Source organism: Trachinotus anak, unplaced genomic scaffold (assembly GCF_046630095.1).
Source record: "Trachinotus anak isolate AG129_WGS33_773 ecotype Australia unplaced genomic scaffold, CSIRO_AGI_Tana_v1 ptg000020l, whole genome shotgun sequence".
Classification (NCBI taxonomy): domain Eukaryota; kingdom Metazoa; phylum Chordata; class Actinopteri; order Carangiformes; family Carangidae; genus Trachinotus; species Trachinotus anak.
In genome coordinates, this window is record NW_027273871.1 from 1,052,405 (window position 1) to 1,075,706 (window position 23,302).

General features: G+C 40.7%; 1 protein-coding gene across 2 annotated transcripts; it reads left to right on the top strand.

Annotated features, from left to right (window-relative positions):
- The first annotated feature begins 672 nt into the window (after window positions 1-672).
- On the top strand, window positions 673-18,100 carry LOC139637431 (periostin-like). Of its 2 annotated transcripts, XM_071506136.1 has the most exons (23): window positions 673-958; window positions 1,752-1,850; window positions 6,782-6,846; window positions 7,003-7,160; window positions 7,264-7,428; window positions 7,529-7,675; window positions 7,871-8,012; window positions 9,166-9,378; window positions 9,484-9,618; window positions 9,843-9,991; window positions 10,386-10,522; window positions 11,081-11,211; window positions 11,357-11,487; window positions 12,764-12,866; window positions 12,954-13,021; window positions 13,131-13,176; window positions 13,262-13,297; window positions 14,840-14,992; window positions 15,105-15,131; window positions 16,722-16,766; window positions 17,002-17,088; window positions 17,180-17,215; window positions 17,475-18,100. In XM_071506136.1, exons 1-23 carry the CDS (start codon window positions 840-842, stop codon window positions 17,525-17,527), a joined length of 2,445 nt encoding a protein of 814 aa, XP_071362237.1. In that variant the 5' UTR covers window positions 673-839; the 3' UTR covers window positions 17,528-18,100. The 2 variants fall into 2 exon arrangements, with proteins under 2 accessions (XP_071362237.1, XP_071362238.1); XM_071506137.1 differs by lacking the exon at window positions 16,722-16,766 and having other exon boundaries at window positions 726-958.
- The last annotated feature ends 5,202 nt before the right edge of the window (window positions 18,101-23,302 follow it).

Here is a 23,302-nt window from a genome sequence, read left to right on the forward strand (position 1 = left end):
AAGTGTAAAACTATCATCTTCACAGATTCAGCACCAAGGGTCTTTGGGTTTAATTTACAGCCTCATTTTCTAGCACATTAAAAACATCTAAATCAATTTTATTTACACATTTTGCTGCCAAATGTCCCAAGGATACATACTAGAAGTGTGCCTGCTGCCTCTGTGTGTGTGTGTGTGTGTGTGTGTGTTTAGGTGTGAATGTGAAACAGAGTGACTCTGTATTCCTCTGTGTGTACTTCCATGTTCCTTTTTCTGCATCTTTCAGCTGTGGTGGGACTCCAAGTGTGTTTCCGCTCTTAAAATCCTCCATCACTCTCAAATGCATGTGTCAAAACCTCTGTATCACATTGTGGTCTGATGTAGTTTTACAGGACAATGAGCAGTTGGAAGGCAAAGTGTCACTACAGAGTGTGGAGCAAGGTAAAGTTTGAGCTCCAGGGTGTCCTTGGTGCTCTGGGATGTGATGGTAGTAAAGAAATCCATGAGAAATTCATGTGAAACAACGTGAGGGAGGGGGAGACAATGAGCTTGTGCTCCAGTCAGAGCTGGAGGGAGGATTCTGACTAAAGAGAAGGGTGTGTGAGGGAGAGAGCAGGATGTAATGGTATGGAAAAGACAGTGAGGGAGTTTAAAAAAAAAAAAAAAAAGGAGTGGGTGGGTACGGGTGTGTGTGAGAGTGAGAGAGAGACTTGCTGGTATAAAAGCTCCCTCTCTCACGCGTTCCCATATCTCTTGTGTATTTTAGTGAAGGGGGGGGGGCACCTTTGTGTGTGTGTTTAAAAGGCAAGCAAAGTGTGTGTTAGTGCCCTTGCAGTACAGAGGACCGATAACTCCCCAGGATGCATCAGCTACTCGTGGTGACCTTAGTGCTGGTGGCACTCTGCTGCCTAGGGAGCGTGGATTCTTCAGCTTATGACAAGATAGTGACCCACAGTCGCATCCGGGCCAGGAATGAAGGGTAAGGAGATGGGACATGGGTGACAAGGGGGGAAAGATATAAAGAATAGTCAAATATAAAGAATATAAAGATATAAAGAACAGTCAAACCGTTATTGGCTTTTTTTTTGTTTTCTAACTTTAGATTTTTAGCAAATATCTGGTGATATTAACAATCCTGATCATTTTTCTTTTGCATATATAAGAACATAAATTGCATGATTACTAACAAGACAACAGATATGTGTAATGCCCATGCATGTCATATTTTATATTTGTGCTGTGTTTTAAGGTGGTTTTAAAATACATAGAGCGTTAGATCATGATTTGAGAAACAGGTCAGCCACATTGATGAAAATATTGATTCAAGCCATAACGGAAAATTCAATATTGTCTCTCACATTCATTCTCTCCTCTACCATAAATATATCTGCTCAATTTAGTGTTTGAAATTGATTCTGAGTTAAAGTTCTTCATCTAAGTTTAAGAACATTCTTTTTTTTAAATTTATTTCATTACTTTCTAAAACTTACTTCTATTAAGAGCTGTTAACAGACAAATTAAGGGTGAAAAGTTTATGCTTCAAATTATTCATTGTTAAGAAACGGTGAATATAAGCCTCAGTGTGTATCATTAACATTTTCTTTCTTTACCTGCTTGCACCCATCCCTGTTTCACACCCTCACTCAACAACCATCCTCTCTTCTTATCTCATCGTCCTCTCTTCTTCACCCTACCTGTCTCTCTCTCTCTCTCTCCCCTCCCCTCATCCACCTTCTCACTTTCTTTGTCCTCCCCCATCCCTCCTCTCGCAGACCCAACGTGTGCGCTCTGCAGCAGGTCCTGGGGACCAAGAAGAAGTACTTCAGCACATGTAGGAACTGGTACAAAGGTTCCATCTGTGGCAAGAAGGCGTAAGTCTGACTGAATGGATGAAATGACATGTTTTATTTTCATTTGCATAGAGCCCAGCTGGTCTCAGCCGGAGTACAAACCACTCCCAGCCTCCACACATCCTGCGCATTGAAGACTTCAAATTACAGATGATTTTCAATAGAGGTTGTTACTCAGATTTACAATTTATGTATTCAAACTAAATGAAATTCTGTAATCAGTCAGAGAAACATCAGGAACTTAAGGTTTCTGCACATGCGGATAGATTTCACGCCTCATCTATTACCTGGTCACTTTTTATTTTTACTATGGTTCAAACAGCAGAGGTGACCCCTGCTCTGCATGGCCCCAGCTGTGTGGACCCCCAGGCTCTTTTTGTCTCAGTCGTCTGAGCATGTAGCTGTCTCACTTTCCTCTCTGAACCTTCGAAAAAAGAAGCTGCAGGTTTCATGATGATGATGATGATGATTGAACATTTAAATTTTAAAGACAGTACAATCATTTTTGTTTGTATCCCTTCATAGGTTTTTACCTTTTCGACACAATTTCACACACAGAATTTCTATATATATACGGCATAAACACCCGCTCTGTCAAAGTCATACCCCCCCAACCCCTCCACACCCCTCACCCCACACAAGTCTGAGCATGCTGTAGCCTGCGGGTGGGTGCGCACACTATTGTAGGCCTGCTGATGTTGTAAACTCTGCTCAACAGTGTGTGATTGATGCCTCACTTCCCCTCTTGACATGTTTCAGGTGCTCAGGAGAAAAAAAAACTGTCTGTATGCTTTCAGTGTGTGTGTGTGTGTGTGTGTGTGTGTGTGTGTGTGAGCGAAACCAAGAATATACCGCAGCTCCAGTTTCACCAGATTTGGGGTCTTGGCAGGGGTAGGGGGTACCTGATATGTGCCATAATTTGTGCATGCAGAGTATGTGTGTTTGTGTGTCTCATGCTGACAAATCTTTGAGTGAGCTGTAAAGACTCTCCTGCTGAGGCGAATGTGACAGCGCCGGTGTAAGTGGGAGTTTTGTGTCTCACAGTGGGAGTGATCTGTTTCAGAATTTAGTGATGAACTGTAAAAAAAAAAAAAATTCGTTTTGGCGGGTTTAAAAATACCACACCAAAACGGAAGTGTGAACTGAATGAATGGTTTTAGATTTTTTGGGACTCTAAGAGGACTCTTGTGATGTGATGTGCAGATGAGTAGATGTTAGGGAAGAATAGGTGTAGCTGCTGTTGCGTCGATGGAGTGTAAGGCTCGGCTGGAGCTGTTCTGCCTCGTCGGTGACTAAAGTGTAGCAGGAGATTGGAAAAAAAAAAAAATAGTCTGTCTCACATACCCTCAATCATAAACACACATGCACACACACACACATACAAGAATCCACAAGCACACCTTCGCTTTGTCAAGCAATCAGCTGTAACACCTGCTGCTGTGTCAGGATTAGCATGAAAATAAGAAGATGAGAGGGAGAACAGATAAAAGAGTGATTTAGTACAACACACGGTACAGTGGCAGACCACACTGGGGTAATACTACACAACACCACCCAGCAATTACTGTAAAAGAACATAATATGAGGGTACAGAGAAGGAAGGTAATGAGGGTTTCTACAGTAGATACCGATCATGTTTAATTGTTTTTGTTTCTTGGGTTGCTAAGGTACGCTACAGACTTCTTTAACCATTTAACCATTGCTTTTTCTGTCCTTTGTGTTAGGCATATCAAACAAATTCAGAGAAGTTTATTAAGTTAAAATAAAAGTGATCAAAGTTAAGTAAAAATATTTTGTCGTTCCTAACAATGGATAGAAGTAGAGACAAATAAAATTGTTTTCATAAACTGATAAACTGTAAAGAAAACAGATGGATGTTCATGAATGAATGAAATATACTCGCTGTACATTCAAACAAAAAGAGACTAAATATGAGCCACATTAAAAATGAGTGAAAGAACAAAACAAAAAACACATGCAAAAGCCAAAAAACAACCTAGCCCTCGTCTGTGGTCACAGAGGGGACATTGTTCGGCAGCAGTGGAGGAAATCCACCCAGCTGTGGTTATGTCTGCGCTGGATTTGGTGTTGATGAGAGATTAGGGACGGGTGTTTGAGTCTACAGCGTTGCTGTTTGGTCACTGCACAGTGGTGTATGAAAAAGCTGGTGTTTGAACAAGCTCTGAGAGTGCAGCATTTGGAGCCATACCTGGATCCAATCTCTGAGAAACCACTACTTTACAAAGGACAATTTATGCTGCTGTGAATTCAGCCTGCACTTTGTTCGTCTAATTATCTCCTCATTAGGAGTTAAATGACACCATGGGGATTTCTTAATGCCTTCATTTCCATAAAGAGCTCTTGAAGTGAGCTGCTGGAGGTTCAGGTGGAAGCAATTTTCTGCGTCGTTGTGATGTGCTGTAGGTGACGGACACAACATGCAGGGAGCAGTGGGTGCATGTTTAAAATCAAGTTTAATCATGGTTACAATAATAATACCATGACAATGACACAGAAGTGGTAAAACCACAGTATGGCATCTTAATTAACAGTCAGTTAGCGTGTATGAAATAAAAAAATGTTGAAAAAAACAAACAAACACTTGATTAGGACACAAGAGAGACTGATGATTGTTGGTTACATAACAGGAAAAAACAGTCACTCTTTTAATCTGATTCCAGTCAAGTGTTCGGTATGTGTGTTTGTGTGCTCATGCCCTGCGTTTGCACATCTGCTCATCTGGAAGCCACATTGAGCTGGTTCATGCAGTGACACTGCCAGAGGCCTGGTTGCAGCGCGCTGGCCTGTTCTGTCTCTGGTCTATACTGCATCCATTATCCTGTCAGCTTGCCGCTGGGGGGGTAATGACTTCATGCCCTCCTGACGGCCAGCTGTGCATGGATATTTATGTATTTTACATTATATCAATTAATGTCAACACATGGAATAATTGTTCTGTAAGCAACATGTCTCATGTGCACAAATTCACAAAGTTTAGTATCATCAGACATATTTCTATCAACACACAAGCACTGATTAAAGTGGATTGGAGAGGCTCGCCAAAATATGTGAGTCATTTTAGGGAGTTGATGGGAGAAAGTTTTGTGTGTGTGTGCGTGTGTGTGTGTGTGTACTGTATGTTTTGAAGGGAGTGCTTTGCCCTTGCATAACATGCCACTACTGTTCATTTCTGCAGAGCAAAGGAAATAGTTGTTTGTTTTGGATGTGAATTCTGTAGCGACAGCACAGAGTTCATATAGAAACGCAGTATTTCCATGGGAAAACAGAAAGCAGGAAACCTTAAAACTCTAGCCCTGTATGCAGGGAATGTGTAATAAGCTCCGTGCACACCTCTCTAAGCAAACCTCTTTAGCAAACTCACTGAAGGCTCCAACTGGAACCCATGAAGGGCTTCAGGTCAAACCCCAATTAAATTTATTCCAGCATTCAGGCTCTTTCTCTGGTGGATCATTGTTGAGCAGCCAATGTTGACTCACTGCTGGTGTTTTTTTTTTTTCTTTTGCATCTTGGAAGATGTGTGTTAACTTGGGACGAGTCCCAAACAAATGTCTGCTTATAGTTATTTTTCAGTGGCAAGCTGCTTTAAAAAACATAATTTATTCCTCCATTTAACTACATTTTATGGAATAGTGACTTGTGGCTCACAGTGTAAGTCCTCTCACATCCTAACCTGTCATTCATAGCACAGCAATATAGTGCAACGTGGTTTCCTGTAAAGCTTATGGCTGATTGAGGAGGGTCAACTGTGCAGCTCCCTTGGTGTGCTTAGTGTTAGCAGGTCCTCTCGGCTTCCTGCCAGGATGTTTCTACTCCTTTGAGCTCTGTTTTTACAAATTTTCATGTAAGCTGCTCTTTCCGCCCCCGAAATCCAAAGTTCCTTGGGAATTAGATTAATGGCCAAGAGAAAGTTTAGGAGGGCAGCTGTCTGGTTTTCAGGTTAACATACTTACAGTATCTCGATGAATATAAAGTACATGCTGTAAATCTCTGCTTTTCTCTGTGCTTCCCTCCGCTAGACTATATAACTATGCTGTTGAGTTTTACTAATGTGACAGCCCGCAGAAGTGCTTCTTTACATATTTTTTTTCAATGATAGCTATGAAGCTTTGGGCCTGCTCCCTACTGTCTTTGCTCTTTCATATTAGCAATGCACAGCTTGTCAGTGTAATTACTATATTCCCTTCTCAGGGTTTGTTTTGATCCCTTTGCTCCTACATTCCTACATGACCCTCTTCCTATTGCTTTTTTTGAAATTCTTGTTAATTTTTCCTTTCATTTGCTGGGTTTATTGCCGGTGCATGAGATATTGGAAAGGGTTTTGGCTGGCTTACTTGAGTCAAGTGTCTTGTGCTAGTCTTTCTCTCTGTTATTGGCCTGCTGGGACTTGTGTGCCCTCTGCCAGTTTATGAACCACTTTCATATTGATGGTGTTTTTATTGCCTTTTTTTTTTTTAATTATCCTTGACTTGCTTGCCTTTCTGGATGTTTTCTTACACTCTCACTTCTTCTGCTCCAGCTTTGAAATGTACTTTGCCCAATTATGGATTTGTATTTTGGTGAGTGAGATCCCCTCTCTGTGCAGCCTTGCTCTCCTGTTTCACAAGCCTCTTAATCCAAACCCTCGTCATTCTCTCCGTCACAGCTCTAGAGGTTTTTCTTTTTTTTCCTTTTTGTTCTGCTTAGTTCTTTTGTTTCTTACATTACATTTATATCACAGCTTGCTTTGATTTGTCTTTTTCTTTTCCTTTTTTTTTTTAAACAATGAATCATTATAATGAACTGTACAGCTGTCTGGTCATATGTACTCCAACACCATAGAAATCATTCTTTTTTTACAGTCTGTAGCTGGAAAAAATGTATTAATGCTTTTCATGATCAGTTAATTTCCTGAATCCCTCACAGGTCTAATATGTATGTGCTTTTCCTTGCAGCATGGTCGTATATGAGTGCTGTCCTGGGTACATGAAGCTGGAGGGCATGAAAGGATGCCCTGCAGGTAAGTGGCTCAAACCAAAGGCAACATCTGGTCTAATAATATTATTCTCTGTTGCAACAGTCCCATGTACAAGTTAACTCAAAGTTAATTAAAATTTTCAGTTTATTGGTACTGTTGGTTAGCCTGTAGCGTGAACAATCTCTCTCCCCCCTCTAGTGGCTCCCATCGACCATGTGTATGGTACACTGGGGCTCGTACAGGCTACGGCCACACAGCAATACGCCGACATCTCCAAGCTGAGAGAGGAAATTGAAGGCAAAGGCTCCTACACCATGTTTGCACCGAGCAATGATGCATGGGATGAGCTTGACCCTGTAAGTAAATTTGGAGGTTTAAAGGTTTTCTAGAGGAACACAAATAAATACAACAATTACTCACACAGTTAGTTCCCTTTAACTAATGGTGTGATCTCCCCAGGCTATTCGGTCTGCGCTGGTGAGCAACGTCAACATCGAGCTGTACAACGCTCTTCACTTCCACATGGTGAACCGCCGCCTTCTCACCAAAGACATGAGGAACGGCATGACTGAAACTTCCATGTACAATGACCTGGGGCTCTACATCAACCACTACCCAAATGGGGTCAGTTTATAAACTGTAAAAAATGCATATAAATGTCTGTACATGACATCTAACCCCATTGATTATCTTGGCTTAATCTAAAATGCTCCTCTCTGTGAAGGTGGTGACAGTGAACTGTGCCAGGATCATCCACGGTAACCAGGTGGCCACAAACGGTGTGGTGCATGTGGTCGACCGGGTCATCAGCTCTGTGAGCAACACAATCAAGGAAATCCTAGATGTCAACGACGAGCTCTCCTCCTTCAATGTATGTGAAAAGCACATCATTCCAAACACATTGGGTTTTAAAGCAAACATTACATTTGCCCAGTGGAATTGGAGTGGAGTATAAAGTGTCAGGAAAAGAAATAGCACCAAAAATGGTATCGACTCGAACTGCAGTGTTTCTGGCAAAAGGTTTGCTCCAGTTTTCAGAGACGTACTCTCCTGTCTTGTTTCCCAGGCTGCAGCGTTGGCCTCTGGTATGATGGACAAGCTGGACCAGCCAGGCCACTTTACTCTGTTCGCTCCCACGAATGAAGCCTTTGACAAATTGAGCCCAGGCTACCTGGAGCGTATCATGGGCGACAAGGCTGTTATTGCAGGTATATTGGACATGTACACTAATGACATAAAGTACTATCATACAACTCCTTTGGTTGATTTGGGTGTGAAGAGGTTAAGAGCATTTAAATATTTTTAGCCATGCTGGCTATTCAAGAGGTGGAAGTGTCAGCTGTTTGAACTAAAACTTGGTTTTTAGTAGAATATTTTAAAAAGTCCAACAACAAACAAAATCTGTTCCAGACATTCATGACATCTCATAGTGCACCATCATCAGGTTAAAATTTTGTCTTGTCCAATACTTTTGCTTATGACAAAAAACCTGCAAAACTAATGATATTAGATGACAGAGTCAGGTTGTTTCAATCATTTAACATCTACTGTTCAGGCTAATACATTAATGTCAAATTAAAATTAAACCATTGAAGCCATCTTTCAAATCCATTCTGTACATTCCTTTCTTCATAATATTGTCAGAAATAAGGAAGTAGGCGCCCCCTCACACACGTACACAAGCAGGTCCACATACCATGCAAGCGGAAAGCTCATGTCTCCACAGTGGCAGATTATCTGCTTACTTGCTGAGTCACTGGGCAGCCAGGAATGTCCATCAACATGAAATCAGTTTACAGTGTCCTCAATGAGTGGCTCCCTGTGGGAACACAAGATAACCTCAGATACATTCTCAGACACTTGGCAAACAGGCTTTGCTGACCAACCATGTTAGAATACCCACCGAGTAAAAGTGATATGGAGCCTTGTGCCTTGTTTGAACAAGGAAAGGTTTGGGCCACAGAGCAATTTGGCCTGCAGTGCAACACTGATTGCATTTGAATTTTTGTGGGTTTGGACGGATTCTCCATGTTGCAATTGCAGCGCTTTTGCAGCCCAGTTTGCTCGCTCAGTTTGACAGTTGGACTCAGTTGGAGGTGTAATCCCATATCTAAATGCTGACAGAATTACCTAAATATTTCTAAAAGAGCTGAAAGAATATGTGTGTGTGTCCATGTGGTTGTGCGTTGAATAATGAGCACAAATGTAAACCTTAGGAGTGCATAACCAGATTATAAAAATAACTACAGGCGAGCCTCAAAGTCTATAAAAGTGCATAATCTGATCAGATACTTAAAAAAAAAATCCTCTCCCTCTCTCTTTCACACACTTCTGCCAACTTTTCCGTCTTCATCCCATCAGCCCTGGTGAACTACCACCTGCTGAACAGTGTCCAGTGTTCAGAAGCGATCATGGGAGGATCAGTGTATGAGACAGCAGAGGGCAGCACCATAGAGATCGGCTGTGACGGCGACACTCTGACAGTCAATGGCATCAAGATGGTGTTGAAGAAGGACATCGTCGCCACCAACGGCGTCGTCCACCTCATCGACCAGGTGCTCCTCCCCGACTCAGGTAAAACTCGCTGTGGACTGTATTATACTGAGGTTCGCTCAAATCATTCAGCTGTATCATTTTCCTGTGATGACCAACCTGTCGTGTTCGTGTGACTCATATCAGCCAAGGAGGTGAGAGAGCTGATGGGAGACTCCCAGAGTACCTTCAATGACATGGTGTCCGAACTGGGCTTAGCCGCTGCCTTGGGTCCACAGACTGAGTACACACTTCTTGCTCCTCTCAACACTGCCTTCACCAGTGAGTTGACCTCTGAAGAAGTTTTTATGGACAGTTCTGAAGTTACCTCGTGCGAGACAATAAAAATGCTTTGTACAATATGATGGAATTGTCTTTGTCACATTCACTACTTTTAATGACTTTTAAGGAGCACATAGGAGAAATAATGGGATCAATTATCAAAAGTGCCATCTCATATTACCTGTGTCATTTTTTAACTGGTAACTTGTCTTTGCGTTTGTCAGATGAGGTGATGTCAACAGACCAGAACCTGCTGAGAATCATTTTGGAGAACCACATCTTGAAGCTGAAGGTTACGCTGAGTGAGCTCTACAATGGACAGCTGCTGGAAACACTGGCTGGCAAACTGCTCAGAGTCTTCATTTACCGCACTGTGAGAACTCTGTGTGTGTTGTGTGTGTTGGTTATATCAGAGAGTCAAACAAACAAAAAAAAAAGATATATAAGAGGGGATGGAAAGACACTGGAGAGACCATGTTGGAGATCTGAAAGCTATTACCGGGCCCCTTACTAAGTGTTAACATGATTTTGCTGTCTTTCAACCATAAACAAATAACAATAAAATAGCCAATTAGTGCAGCTCTTGGCAAATGAAGTGTGTGTTTCTGCTCTGGTGGTTCATATATTAGAATCAGCTGGGTTACATTTCCTCACAGAAATGTATTGCACAGGACAGCGTGACAGTACTCCTCCCCTACACTAAATACTTATCAGATTTGTACAGTGACTTTTAGACCTGTAACTCTATTCTCTGAATGTCTGGTTAGGCTGTGTGCATAGAAAATGCATGTATGGTGCGTGGCAGTAAGGAGGGAAGCAATGGGGCCCTCCATCTTATGAGGTCCCTCATCAAACCGGCCGAGAAAACTATGTATGAGCTCCTGATTGCCGACGGACGGTTCAAGTAAGAATTACATCTTCTTTCTATGTTTTGCTTTTTTTTTTTTTACATGAATTATTAATTCAAAAAATGTTGATCAGCTGGCATGACCAGTAGCTCATGTTATTTAGTAGTTATCTTACTGGAGCTTATGAATTAATTTTTGAACATTACCCTCTTCACAATACAAAGACCAAACACCAGCGGCAATGCCTCACCATACACATTTCACATGTTCTGGCTGTGTGACAAATACTGGCACCAGTACAGGCTGATGATGAAAAATTGAGGAAGCAGATGTGTGAATAAGCGGGACCACACAAGCACATAAGTCTCACACAAATCCCAAAATTGACTTCTCATCATGTTGCCAAAACTATAATCCTCCAGTCTAGAATGAGCAACACAACTCACTGTGCAAAACAACATCAGCATCAACATTATTTCCATGAAACCAAAAGCGTCAAATTTCAGCCAAATGTATTTCACTCCTACTGTGCAGTATGTTTATTGCATGAATTAATAACTTTCCTTTTCCTTTTTTTTTTTTTTTTTTTTTTTACTTTATTTGAATAAATGTAGGATTTTCCTTTCACTGATGGAGACTGCAGGTCTGACTGATCTGCTGAAGCAGGAAGGCTCCTTCACCATCTTTGCACCAACTGATGATGCCTTTGATGACCTCTCCAGAGAGGACTTAGCTCTGCTGAAAAGTAAGTACTAAAAATGAACACTCCCTTTCATGCATCTTGTTTTTAAAAACTGTGGATTGCTGTCAAGCAGGTTTGTTCTGATTAAGGTTATATAGTGTGCTAACTATGTATGTAAATCACGTTTGCCTTGTGTTGTCATTGACAGGTGATATAAACGCTTTGAGAACCATTCTGCTGTACCACTTCAGTAATGGCGTCTTCATCAATGGAGGATTAGAGGGAGGAGTTACCAACCTGCTCAAAACCCTGCAGGGCAAAAACCTCCAAGTTATGTCTGTATGTGCAATCAGATATCATTTGAGTTTGTGTTTGTGTCCTTGGAATCAAAGAGGCAGTGCTTATTTCTTCAGTCTTTCTACATTTTGTATTTCACAGTCGCTGAACAGTCAAACAGAGATAAACCCACTGAAGGAAATTCCTTTTTCTGCACCAACAGTTGCATCAGCACATGAAATCCACCACATCAAGACTGGCGTTTTGACTTGGATGTGCAGCCATGAGAATACCCCACAAAATAGCTAGATTCCTGCCAACCTAAATTAGGGGGAAAAAGCATTCTGGGAAATGTGGTAAACTGAGGAGAAGAAACAGATGAGACATTATCTAAGTGTTGTTTCTTCCTTTAAAAGCATGTTTGTATTATGTAACTGAGTTTTAAAGGCCAGGCATTTTTCACCTCTTCTCCATCTCCATTTCACACCAGACTCCATCATGACACTTGAACACAATTTTTCTCCACATTCTCATTTAAACAATAGCATCAAGGACCCCATACTAACCCATTACTTCAAAGCTGGATGTCTCTGGAGAACGGCCAGAAATAATAGAATCTGGCGTCCTTTCATTTCCGTCAACACCCACTCTTGGTATTCACCCACCACTCCTACCTCCTATTTGACCCCCCTGGCCATTTTTCTCTTACTTTCTTTTTCTATCCCACCCATCACCCATTTCACCCATTACCTCAAATTTGCCCTTATTCTCTTTCCTATCGTGATATCAGGTTCGGCCAAGGTCTCATATCAGGCCTACAGGATTTCCTTAACAGACACAGGAAAGCTTGTTTGGGATAATGCACTCATGATAAGAAAGCACATTATTCAGACGTCGATCAGTTAAAACAAAAAGAGGGGACAGTGATTCATGGTAATGTGTGGTTAGGTTTAAAAACTGGACTGAGGCTTAAATTGATGTGGCTCAGTTGGGTGGGTGAGAGGGAGAGAGAGGAAGCAGAGGAGAAGGGAAACCTATCCCTTACTTACTCAGCATGTCCACCTTCAGTCACATCTGCAGAGACAGTTAAATTGCAGGAAATTAATCAGAAACAGGACTGCCAGATCTCACTTCCAATAATGGAGCAGACTGCCTGGGATTTCTATTAACTCCTCAGACCTCAAAACGCCTCACGTCAAACCATTTTTGAAAAAGTGTAAATATAGATGTCTTAGGAAGTATAAAAAATTACAATAACTGTCTCAGTACGAAAAATTTTCAAGGCAGTTTTTGATATAACAAAAAAAAAAAAAAAGACTTTGCGTCCTTGTTTTGACAGGTAAACAACTCTATTCATGTCAACTCTGTGGACGTTCCAGACAGTGACCTGATGGCAACTAATGGTGTGATCCACATAGTGAAGAATGTTCTCTATCCTGCAGGTGAGAACAGCACGCATTACCAAATATTCATGCAATGTGCACGCTGTGCTGGGATGCATTATATTATGTTCTTTCGATTACTTACAGATCTGCCTGTGGGCCGTCAGGACCTCCTGGTCCTCCTGAGGAAGCTGATTAAGTACATTCAGATAAAGGTAGAGAAAGAGAAAACACATGCGTATGAATATGCACAACTCACATTTTCTACCTTTTGTACCCTTTTTGCCTCATACCTTCCAATCTGTTATGCTTTTTGTTCTTTAGTTTGTTTCCGGAGTTTCTTACACCGAGATCCCACTCACTTTCATCAGTAAGTTTCAGTAATGTCACTGTATGACATGTTGTGAATATTATTGCATCTGCAACAAGTTAAAACTAATTTTCTTACTTCACAGAGAGGACCATCACAACTACTCGTTATGTTGAGACAGGTAAGACCACTATTATTAACCACATGACTGAATATTCTGAATTAGTTTTGGTTTATCATTAGCGATGATTATAAAAAGCACGACTGCCTTTAAAGTTAATAATGTCCTTTGTTCAAAAATGAGCTGCTGCTCTAAAGTGAAATCCAATCTGCAGCCACCTGCATATTACGTACTGTACATATCATTGCTCCATTCGGGCGACTTCCCTCTCCTTTGTTCCTTTGATTACCCACTCTCACTCTTACTTTAAGTCCATTTGGAGCGCTAGGCAAGTTTAATCAGCTCCTCTAGAGATGAGGTAATTATGCTGTCAGAGCATAACAGGGTCAGAGACCACAGAAGACTTTTGGAGGCTCTTCATTCAGTTGGGCTCAGTCCAGTGCACTTCCACACAGATGGGAGCATGCCTCGATGGATTAGATAACATAGGAGAGCTAAAGTCTGACTCTCCACAGGTGATTAGGCAGATTACATGGACAACAGAGCAAAATTTTTAGGGGCTGTAATAGTATGCTATAATTCTATGGGCATAATAAAGGCATTATGATTTTTAGTTTTCTACCACTACATTTTCCATAATGTCATAAAGGTTCAGAAGCTGTGTTGTGGTTCATTCTGATATCACATTGCATTATGGTTCCTAGGACGTGACTGATGAGTTAACTTTCCTCAGTAATAAGAGTGGATCATCTTGGTAAAGCAAAATACTGCTACTACAGGAATATAAGGAGAAATTAAACATGCGCATAAATTATAAAATGCACGTGGAGAATGCATACTCACTTTTTACACACAAGTACCAAAAAAAATAAATCGTATCCTTGCTGTAGTATATGCTCTCAAAGCAAAGCAGCCACAGTTTGAGGCATAAATGTATCAAAATCTCTTAATTACTTTGAAAGACTAATACAAGTCTGGTTGTGGTTCCAGGGTCAGGCCACATATCAAAGGAAAAATTAGCTCTCTGATAGAAACACACATCTGTCAGCTTTCATCTCTTTATGGCTCATATGAGTACTGTTCCACAAAAGAAATCATCACTCAGCAGCAGAAAATGTAAAAGAAGTAAAGGAATGTTCCTGGCTGAAGTTTCTGCCGAATCAAAAAAAAAAGGATTTGTAAGGTTTTATAAAGATATCTGTTCCCAGATGGGAATTTACTGACTGGGTTCAAATCCTGCTGAGAAAATTGTGTTAAAGTAATATCTTTGGTATCATTTTTTAACCAGGAGTCACGATCCTTTAAACACCAAAACTTGTAGATGTTGTACAAAGTATGAAAATGTCCATCAGAATCTAATGTGATGCTTCAAAATCAACAGAGAGAAAATTTAATTTGTCCATAGACAGCTGTTCATTGGACCATGGAGTGTATTAAGTGATGCAATCTAAACACACATCAGCCTCTATTTGTTCTACATGCTTTGATGACTTCACATGCTGTAGCTCCAGCCCGCTTCTTCACTCATAACAGAGATTATGTGGGTGTTTTATAGATAACCTCTCCACGGTACCTCTCCCTCTCTTTCCTCCCTTCCTACAGTTCCTGACGTAACAAAGGTGATCAAAGTCATTGAAGGAGAACCAACTTACACAAAGGTGACCAGGGTCATCGAGGGGGATCCTATCACGACCAAGGTAACAAGGGTCATCGAGGGGGATCCTATCACGACCAAGGTCACAAGAGTCATCGAGGGTAAGGTCATCATTCGTGTTCCAAGTGCAAATGATAAATTAGACAATTAAATTTGGACTTCACAAAGGCTTCAACGCACATTTGATGACGCCACACCTTTTATTTGACGCAGGTGGACAGCTTGATGCAGAGAATGCAGGTCAGTTTCTCTTGACACGTTTGCTCCCATGAGAAGCATGATAGTCTAGATCTAAGTAGTTTCATGCGTCTCCTAACGGCTCTTTTAACAAATGCATCCGTGGTCCTGTTGAACACGGTTGACTGAGCATCATCATCATCTGTCATGTGAATTTCATTTCACATTACATTTCCTTGGTGATCATCAGTTAAGTCATCTGACACATCGTTTTCATGGTGGGCACCATATTAGCTTCACAGGGACAAATTATTTTTGGATGATTTTGCAGATTTGCATCACATGTAAATCGATGTATTTGTAAACCTAAAACCATATTCAGACTGGCTTCCGTAACCATTCACACTTTGTGATTGCCAAAAGTGGAATGGTCACTTGCCAGTCCTCAAATTTAGCGAATACTTGGCATGTCGCTAAAGTATCTTGCTCAAATTGTCATTTGCTTCCCCCACGATCGAGCAAATTAGTAGTCAAAACAAATTAGTCATCAAGTACATTTTTTAGTTAGCAGCAAACCTGAAAAGACAAGGTTGTATCCACTAAAGATAATAAAAACATTTGCCTGGGGCACTATATGACATAAACCTTCTTCTATAGTTACATTTCCAACCCTCAAAAACCAAAAATAAATTGCTGCAGCTCATGAAGATCAAGTCAGATTTACCCAAACAGAACTTTCTGAATTTGTGACTGGACCGACCAAATCAAATCTAATGGTTCACAAGTTAAGAGTAGCATAAGAGCTGGAGCAGTTATGTCACTTCCTGCTGGGGGAGAATCACAGGTTATCTATAATAACTAGCTGTCATAATGGAGAGCAGGATGTGCTTTCCACGGAGAACACTATTTGTTAGGACTGCGCATTGTACTCTGACAAGCTTTGGCCAGCCACCAGTCAAAACATCACAAGCTCCTTCTGCTTTATGATGTTTATATAGCCTCAGTAATGATGTGACTGAGGAAGGAGGTTGAGTTTTACAGCCCCTCTCATGATTAGGCACACGCACAAAGCTAAAGCAAAGTTTTGGTGCTTGTTCTTCTACTACCCACGGTGCACCATGATTTGGATGTGTGTCCATGTCATTACTCATCCATCCTGATTTCATCTCTCCGTCAGCATTCTTTCCTCTCAGGCAGGAATCCCAACATTACCCATACCCTGCGTACTCACTGTAGCTGTGATGCGTATGCGTGAGCAGTGTGCACATTGTGACGTGCCATTTTGGGGTATACAACTCCAAAATGCCACTGGCTTGTGTGGGTGCAGGGAGCTATTTTCACCTAGAGCTGCATCTCTGTTTGTCTTGCAGCTTAGTCGGTGGGCTTAGCAAAAGAGTTTGCTGTCTTTTTTTTTTTTTTTTTGAGCTGAGCACCCCCCCCCCCGAACACCTGCACATCACACCCTGTGCATTTGTGTGCAAATTTATGTGAGTGTGTGTTTTCATAAATACTGGACATCTGTGCTTGACTTTGTGTGGTAGCGGAGGAGGTTTTTTGGGGTGTATGTACCTGTCAGTCTGTCTGTCTGTCAGTCAGTACAGTTGTTAAGTCGTTAAATGACTTTCAACACCCTTCTCCGCTGCCGGTCTGAAGGTGGAACCAGACACACCACGGCGAAAGAGCCTTATATCATTGAGGGTATGGTCCTTTTACATGAACACTTCAGCACCAAACAGGTTGCTTCAAATAATTATGTCCTTTCCTCCTTGAAATAATCCTGTTTACAAATCTTTATTCATCTTTTAAGTGGTTACTTCAAGGTGGGAAAGAGAATATAATGCATTTTTAGAACTGTAACCCCATGCATGATTTTCAATGTGACAGATAAATTGTCCTGTCTTTTGGACCTAATGTTTTTCTTTCAAATGTTCAGGCCCAGACTTCTCTAAAATCACCACCATCCATGGCAACCCAAATCTGATCGATTTGGAATCAGAGAGAATTACCAAAATCATTAAAGGTGAATACTCATGACCGCAAAGATTTTGAGTAGTTCTTGCATGTGTGTTTCCAAATGCAATGACTGACTGCGGCCTCTCTTCTTTTCACAGAGGGAGGTAGAAGTGGAGCTGCCAGGAGAGCTCCAGGTAAGAGAACAGGTCATTGATTCATCAACACCAGACTTGGAGCGGACTAAAAAGAGTTTGCCAAAAACCACATAATCACTGCTGGGAAAAATATGCAATTGTCTTTCTTGGATTTTTTTTCTTTCCATTATCTACCTTTTCTGTCCTTCCACCTATTCTACCCATGTCTCATATCTTTCCTCGTTGACGTGTTTTCTTTTGTCTTTGTTTTCATTCACACCTCTGATTCCCTCCATTAACTCTGTCTCCTCTTTTACAGCTGGAGTGAGGAGAGTAAGACTGGTCAGGCGTCACCACAAGCCAAGGGAGTGAATCCAGCAGAAATAAAAAAAACAACAAAAAAAAAAACAAAAAAAAAAACAATAAACACCTACGGGCTCACCGCAGAGACTGAATGCATCTCCAGCGCTCCTGGTCGAGTGCTGGAGGACTGAAAAACTGTGGACCAACAGGGAGCGATCCAACAAATCTAGCTTTGTTCAAACCATCAATAACGATGATTGTTTACTATTCCATCTGGACCATACTGTATGTGATAGGCATGATGTGTAATAGCAATGCAATGACATTAGAATACCCTTCATGTAAGTCATGTTAAGTGTGCATGGGGAATTTTTGCCACGGGGTAAGGTGTGGTGGGTAAGGTGAGATATACTCTACCAAAGAGATTTTTTTTTTAAGTTTGCTTTTTTAAAAATCATGTCGCTTTGTAAACTTGGCTTGGGAAGATTTTTGTATGCTTTTTATGGTGCTCGCATTCTGTACAGTGGATGCATTTTAATGACAACAACAAATGAAACAGTGTTTTGCTACCATTGCTACCAAATGCTGTACTGTACCTCTGTAAATTATCACATGATAATTAAAAAAAACAATGAATTTTTATACAGTTTTCAGTCATTCTTTACGGCTTCCATCACAGTTTTCACTGCACAGTACCAAATATGCTTCATGCTTTTGAATGTTAGTATGACTTGTGTTTGTTCACAACTAGGCTTCCCAACCATATCTCAGCAACAAATGGTATACTAATTTTCTTTCATTTGCTTGACCTAATTTTCATTACAATAATGTTTGCTCTCCAGGTTATAGCCATTGATATTGTGACTACATTAAAAGAACTATTTGTAAGTTTTGCTATTGCTACATAGCCAGCGTTAGCATTAACAGTTGTTTACTGACCAGTCTAGAAGATTGCAAGTTCAGTGTGAAGCTTCATTCTTTTACCCACCAAGAGCTGTCTCCAGTGGTGAGAAGCAACGCTAATGTTAACTTTTGTCTCTATCACATCTTTTCTTCTATTGTCCTGTGAACGCTTGTTCAGCAGCTGAGAAAACTTACAAATAGCACCATTAAAAAGAGGCATAGCACTGCACTGAAAATGGTCTTGAGTGTCCTGCTCTACCAACACAAAGTACTATTGCAGGATTTCTATTTGTTAATGGTTTAATCTTTAATTTTCATTTTTTATAGCTGAAAGTGCTAATAGGAAAACAAAAACAACAAGAAAAGTAATAATGAACAGTGTCTAACAGCGTGAGATTAGTTTATCTCAGATCTGCATTAGGACATGTAATTCACCAACACAAAAGTAGATGAGTTGCACCATCAGCCACATGTTTCTAAACTCCAAAGTTGTCTTTCCATATCGATCCTAAACCAAAGCTCAATACAGAACATAGAGAAAACAGTTCTGTATATTTTTTGAGTCCACGGCTTCTTTAGTTGCTATTAAAAGGTGAATATTTCTTTTCTCTGACTTGAATAGGCATGTTTGAAAGTCCTGAGAGATCTGTCTGTGTTTCAAAATAATTTTCAAACGTTTAACACCCAAGGCCTTGTTGTGTTTAACCAACCTTCTTAAGCACTCCAGGCCTTGATTATGTACTTAGTACAATTTAATCAAAACTGATTCTCCCTATTAAACATGCACACCTTCAAGGATATTACCATTCATTGACAACATGAGGGTGTGTCAAACAGAGAAGAGCGAGGTCTTGACCAGAGTATTTACAGTTGTGAGTATTTATGCAATCTCCCATTGGCTTTAGACTGCCACTTGTGTATCGCTCATGGCTAATCTGCCATATGAAATTCATGAGCCTGATCTGACAAGTGCTCAAATGATTTTGAAAGCTATTTATCTGATCAAAGTGTATCCGCAAGGTGAGAATTGCATAACAGAAGCACATTACACAAGTGTGCATCTATTGGCCTCTTGTTTTCCTGCAATATACTTTTTTTTCTCACCTTATAAGCAAATTAACATGAAACAGTGCTCTGTGTGTAGTGTAGCTCTTTCGTAACATCACTGAAAAGATCCAGGCCAGCAGCAGGGGCAGAGGGGAGTTGAAGTTTGCACAGGGGCTGCTGGTTTAACGTCACAGAGTGCAGATAACAAGGTGATGAGAAGAGGACGTGACAGTAAATGCTAGCTTATTAGGTCTGCTCATGCAGCACAGGGATGTACTGAAGAAGCTCAGAGTCTAAGCATTTTTTCAACTGCACACACACACACACACACACATATATGATGACGCTCCACTCCTGCATCAAAGTCTTGACAATGACACTGGACCCCACTTCAGACACACAGATAAACAAACACATGTTCAAGTCACTAATCAAATCCAGACATACTTTCACTTCTGCAGGTCACACCAGCAGGAAACAGTCAGCACAAAGATTATTAACCACCCAGGATATGTTTATATTGTTTTGACAGATTTATTATTTGCATTAATAGCCAGGATTGAATTCTGGCTTCATTCATCTATTGTTCCCTTCAGAATGCAATAGTGATATAATATATAATATAGTGATGCTTTTAGAGTCAATAATTTTATTAATGCTGAGTGTTGTCATGGTATTTTGTTAGTATTAGTAGAAATAAAAGCAGTGATGACTGTAAATATGAACAGCAGACTATGCATGTTATTTTCGTCCGTGATCCGACATGTATTGCAATGTAATGGTACACAAATTTTACCTTTAATACATCATCACTGATGTATGTTAAGCAGGAGAAAAGTGCAAAAGCGTTACTCTTCTTTGCCTGACGTGTAAGCTCTACAGAGATGAGGATCCACATTGTTGGTGATTTTACTGCCCTCAAACTAAAACTGCTCAGATGGAGTTTTACATAGCTGATTTTACCCATTTCACTGGAAATGCCAGATATTCAGCAGACCATTGACTTCTCCAGACATCTTGGCATGATCAAGCCACAAGTGACTGTACAGGACTGGATTTCTATTGAAATTTAAAAATTGCTTCAGCAGCTTTTGGGTAGAAAATGATAATAGTATCCAAAAAAGAGTATCTACACATTATCATTCATCATGCATGGTATATAATAAGTTCTCTACTATTTCGCTTTGTAGTTTTGAACTGCAAGTGGTAAATAGGTACAGGTGCAGGAAAAACACGTCTCTCAAAAGGACAAACAAATCAGAAGCACACTATGTGCTGCAGTTACAGAAAATTACAATATTACATTTCTCCAATGCAAAAGGATAATATGACAATAAGTTGGAAATAAAGATTTTCAGCGTTTTTTGGTCTCGTTTGATTAAAAAAAGCACAAAAAGTTGCAAAAAACACACAATTAATCTGCAATGCTCGGTTGACCATGTGATCCAGACAGAAAAACACAGAAAACACCTGGATGTCCTCCCACTGGAAGCCTTAAGGCCTGACCAGGTGTCAAACTGGACAAACTTTACCGTTTCATCCGCAGCTGTCATGAGACATGAAGAGTGTCACGTCTGGAGTGGGATGAATGGTATTCAACTTTTCCTCTTCATCTATCACCACATCTGAAATATGTAGAGAAATGTTCAGATATTTCATGCAACCTCACCAACCTGACATGAGCACTGACTTGTCCATTCTCCCGCTGCAGGAGCAGGAAATCAGCGCTGAAACCATTTGCTCTTCAGAAATGTAGACATGACAATTGAAAAAGTAAAAGTGGTGGGTGAATCGATGAATCTCACAAAGACACATTTGATCCAGGATCATGGATGTGATTTAGATCATGTCATCTTGTTCCAGATGTTACAGTTGGCCAAGTATGACCTCACAGTCAGAATTATGGCATAACAAAGGGATATAATAACTGAACATAAGAATAATGGAAATCAACTCTCTGAAAAATGGTTTGTGAATGTCGCTTGTGATCAATAATCATATACCTGTCAGCCTGTGGGAATACACTATGTCACCGTGACCAAACATCGTTTTTCAGCATAATTCAGTCCATATTTATTAGTTAACTCAAACATTATTGACTGCTCCATGTGACACAGTTTGCTTTCCTCTGAAAGGTGTTTTGTAGTTTAACACAATCTTAACAATTCATCACCTAATAAAAACCCACACTAAACATGTGGGTTGTATTGCCCCAGCAGAGGTGGTGTGAGGTCCCCTCTGCTCGGTTCACCCTGCTGTCGCTGTGCTTTCTGTCTCCAGGGCTGCACACCAATTAGGAGCTTAATCAGCAGCATGGGACACACCTGGGCCTGCTGTGCCCCATGCATATAAGCCAGAGCAGCACGAGCACCTGGGTTCAGTTGCCCTCATGAGAATGCATCACTGGTACGATCGTAAGTTGGACCGAATAAGCCAGTGCTTACATGAGGCCTCAAGAGCTGCAGCCGGTCGAGTATGGCACTGGCGGGCTTTTACAACACAGTACCCACTCAGCCAGTCTACACTCCTGACTTCCTCGTTACACATAAATTGCTTAGTTATTTAGTACACCAATGTGTCTCCTGTTTTTTTTTTTTTTTTTTGTTTGTTTTTTTTTTTGTTGGAGTTGAAGAGCCGGGCTGTAACAGGGGTTATTCTTGCACGATTTTATGCATCTTTTCAACACTTAGCTCTTATTTCTTATCAGAAATGACCTGTAATTATAACTTCCAGGTGATGTTAAATTTCAGAATTAAGAGACTCTTTAACATATCTATGTCACATCTATGTCACACAAAAATCTTCTTCCTGTTATTTTAATGTGGTTGCTGTTATTTCTTCATGTGTAACCTTGTTTCCGGGTCTTCACTTTAATGAGCATACAAAATGAGTAAGTCTAAAAGTTTTTGAGTTGGATGAATATACCGTCATCATCATCCTTAGTGACCTACTGTGACCTTGTATGTATGCTTCGGGACAAGTAGCTACCTGTAACTATAACTACGACTTCCCCTGATAAACACACTTATACTGAAACTGCGCTTTGCCCTCCTCCCATGGCTTGACCAAAAGGCTTACTACACTCTTCCCCTCCAAGCTCTTTGCCAGACAGCTCTGTTGTCTGTCCGTCCTCCAACTCTAAATTAAAAGCAGCTGACCGTGGCTACGGAGCTGAAATTCATGGAGCTTGAGGGTAGTCTGCAGAGACAAGTGTCATCCAGGATTTGCTTCATGATCGATGTGCTGTGACAGAGAAGCATTATCAAACCACTCCAAATGTGCCACTTTCAATGATCTTAGACAATGTGTTTGGATGTTGCGTGTTATAAACCGACAGATGTGCAGCAATAAACTATAGTGTCTGCATCCCTTGTTTTTGTATAGTTTTTTCTTAGGAATTAGGGTTGCTATATCTAACCTGAATAGCAGGTAAGTAGTTAAATGAAAATGACTGACAATTGAGAGCAAGAGGCAACAGAGGCAGTAACTTACAATAAAATGAGAAGGGTATGATTATTGCAAGCAACATATCATCTAGAGTCATTTTCTTAATATTACAATAAGTTTTGCATAACAATATTTCACCATTACAAATGAGCTGCTGAGACATTTAAAATATTACTGTAATCCCTTAAATACAAAAACAGCGATAGGAAGAAGACACATGTGGAGTTGGGAAAAACACTGCAGGTGCCGTCATGTTTTCAGCCCCTATAACAAACAAAAGATTCGGGGGAATGGACAATGCGGTCTGTCTGGAAGAAATTCACATCGCTGAAGTATGACTGTGATTTCCGAGACTCAACAGACAGCAACACGTGCAAACAGCCAAAGCACAGCAGGATTTGTTGTGCAGATCAGTGGCCCCATTTGAGCATCTGGCCAGCAGTTCCT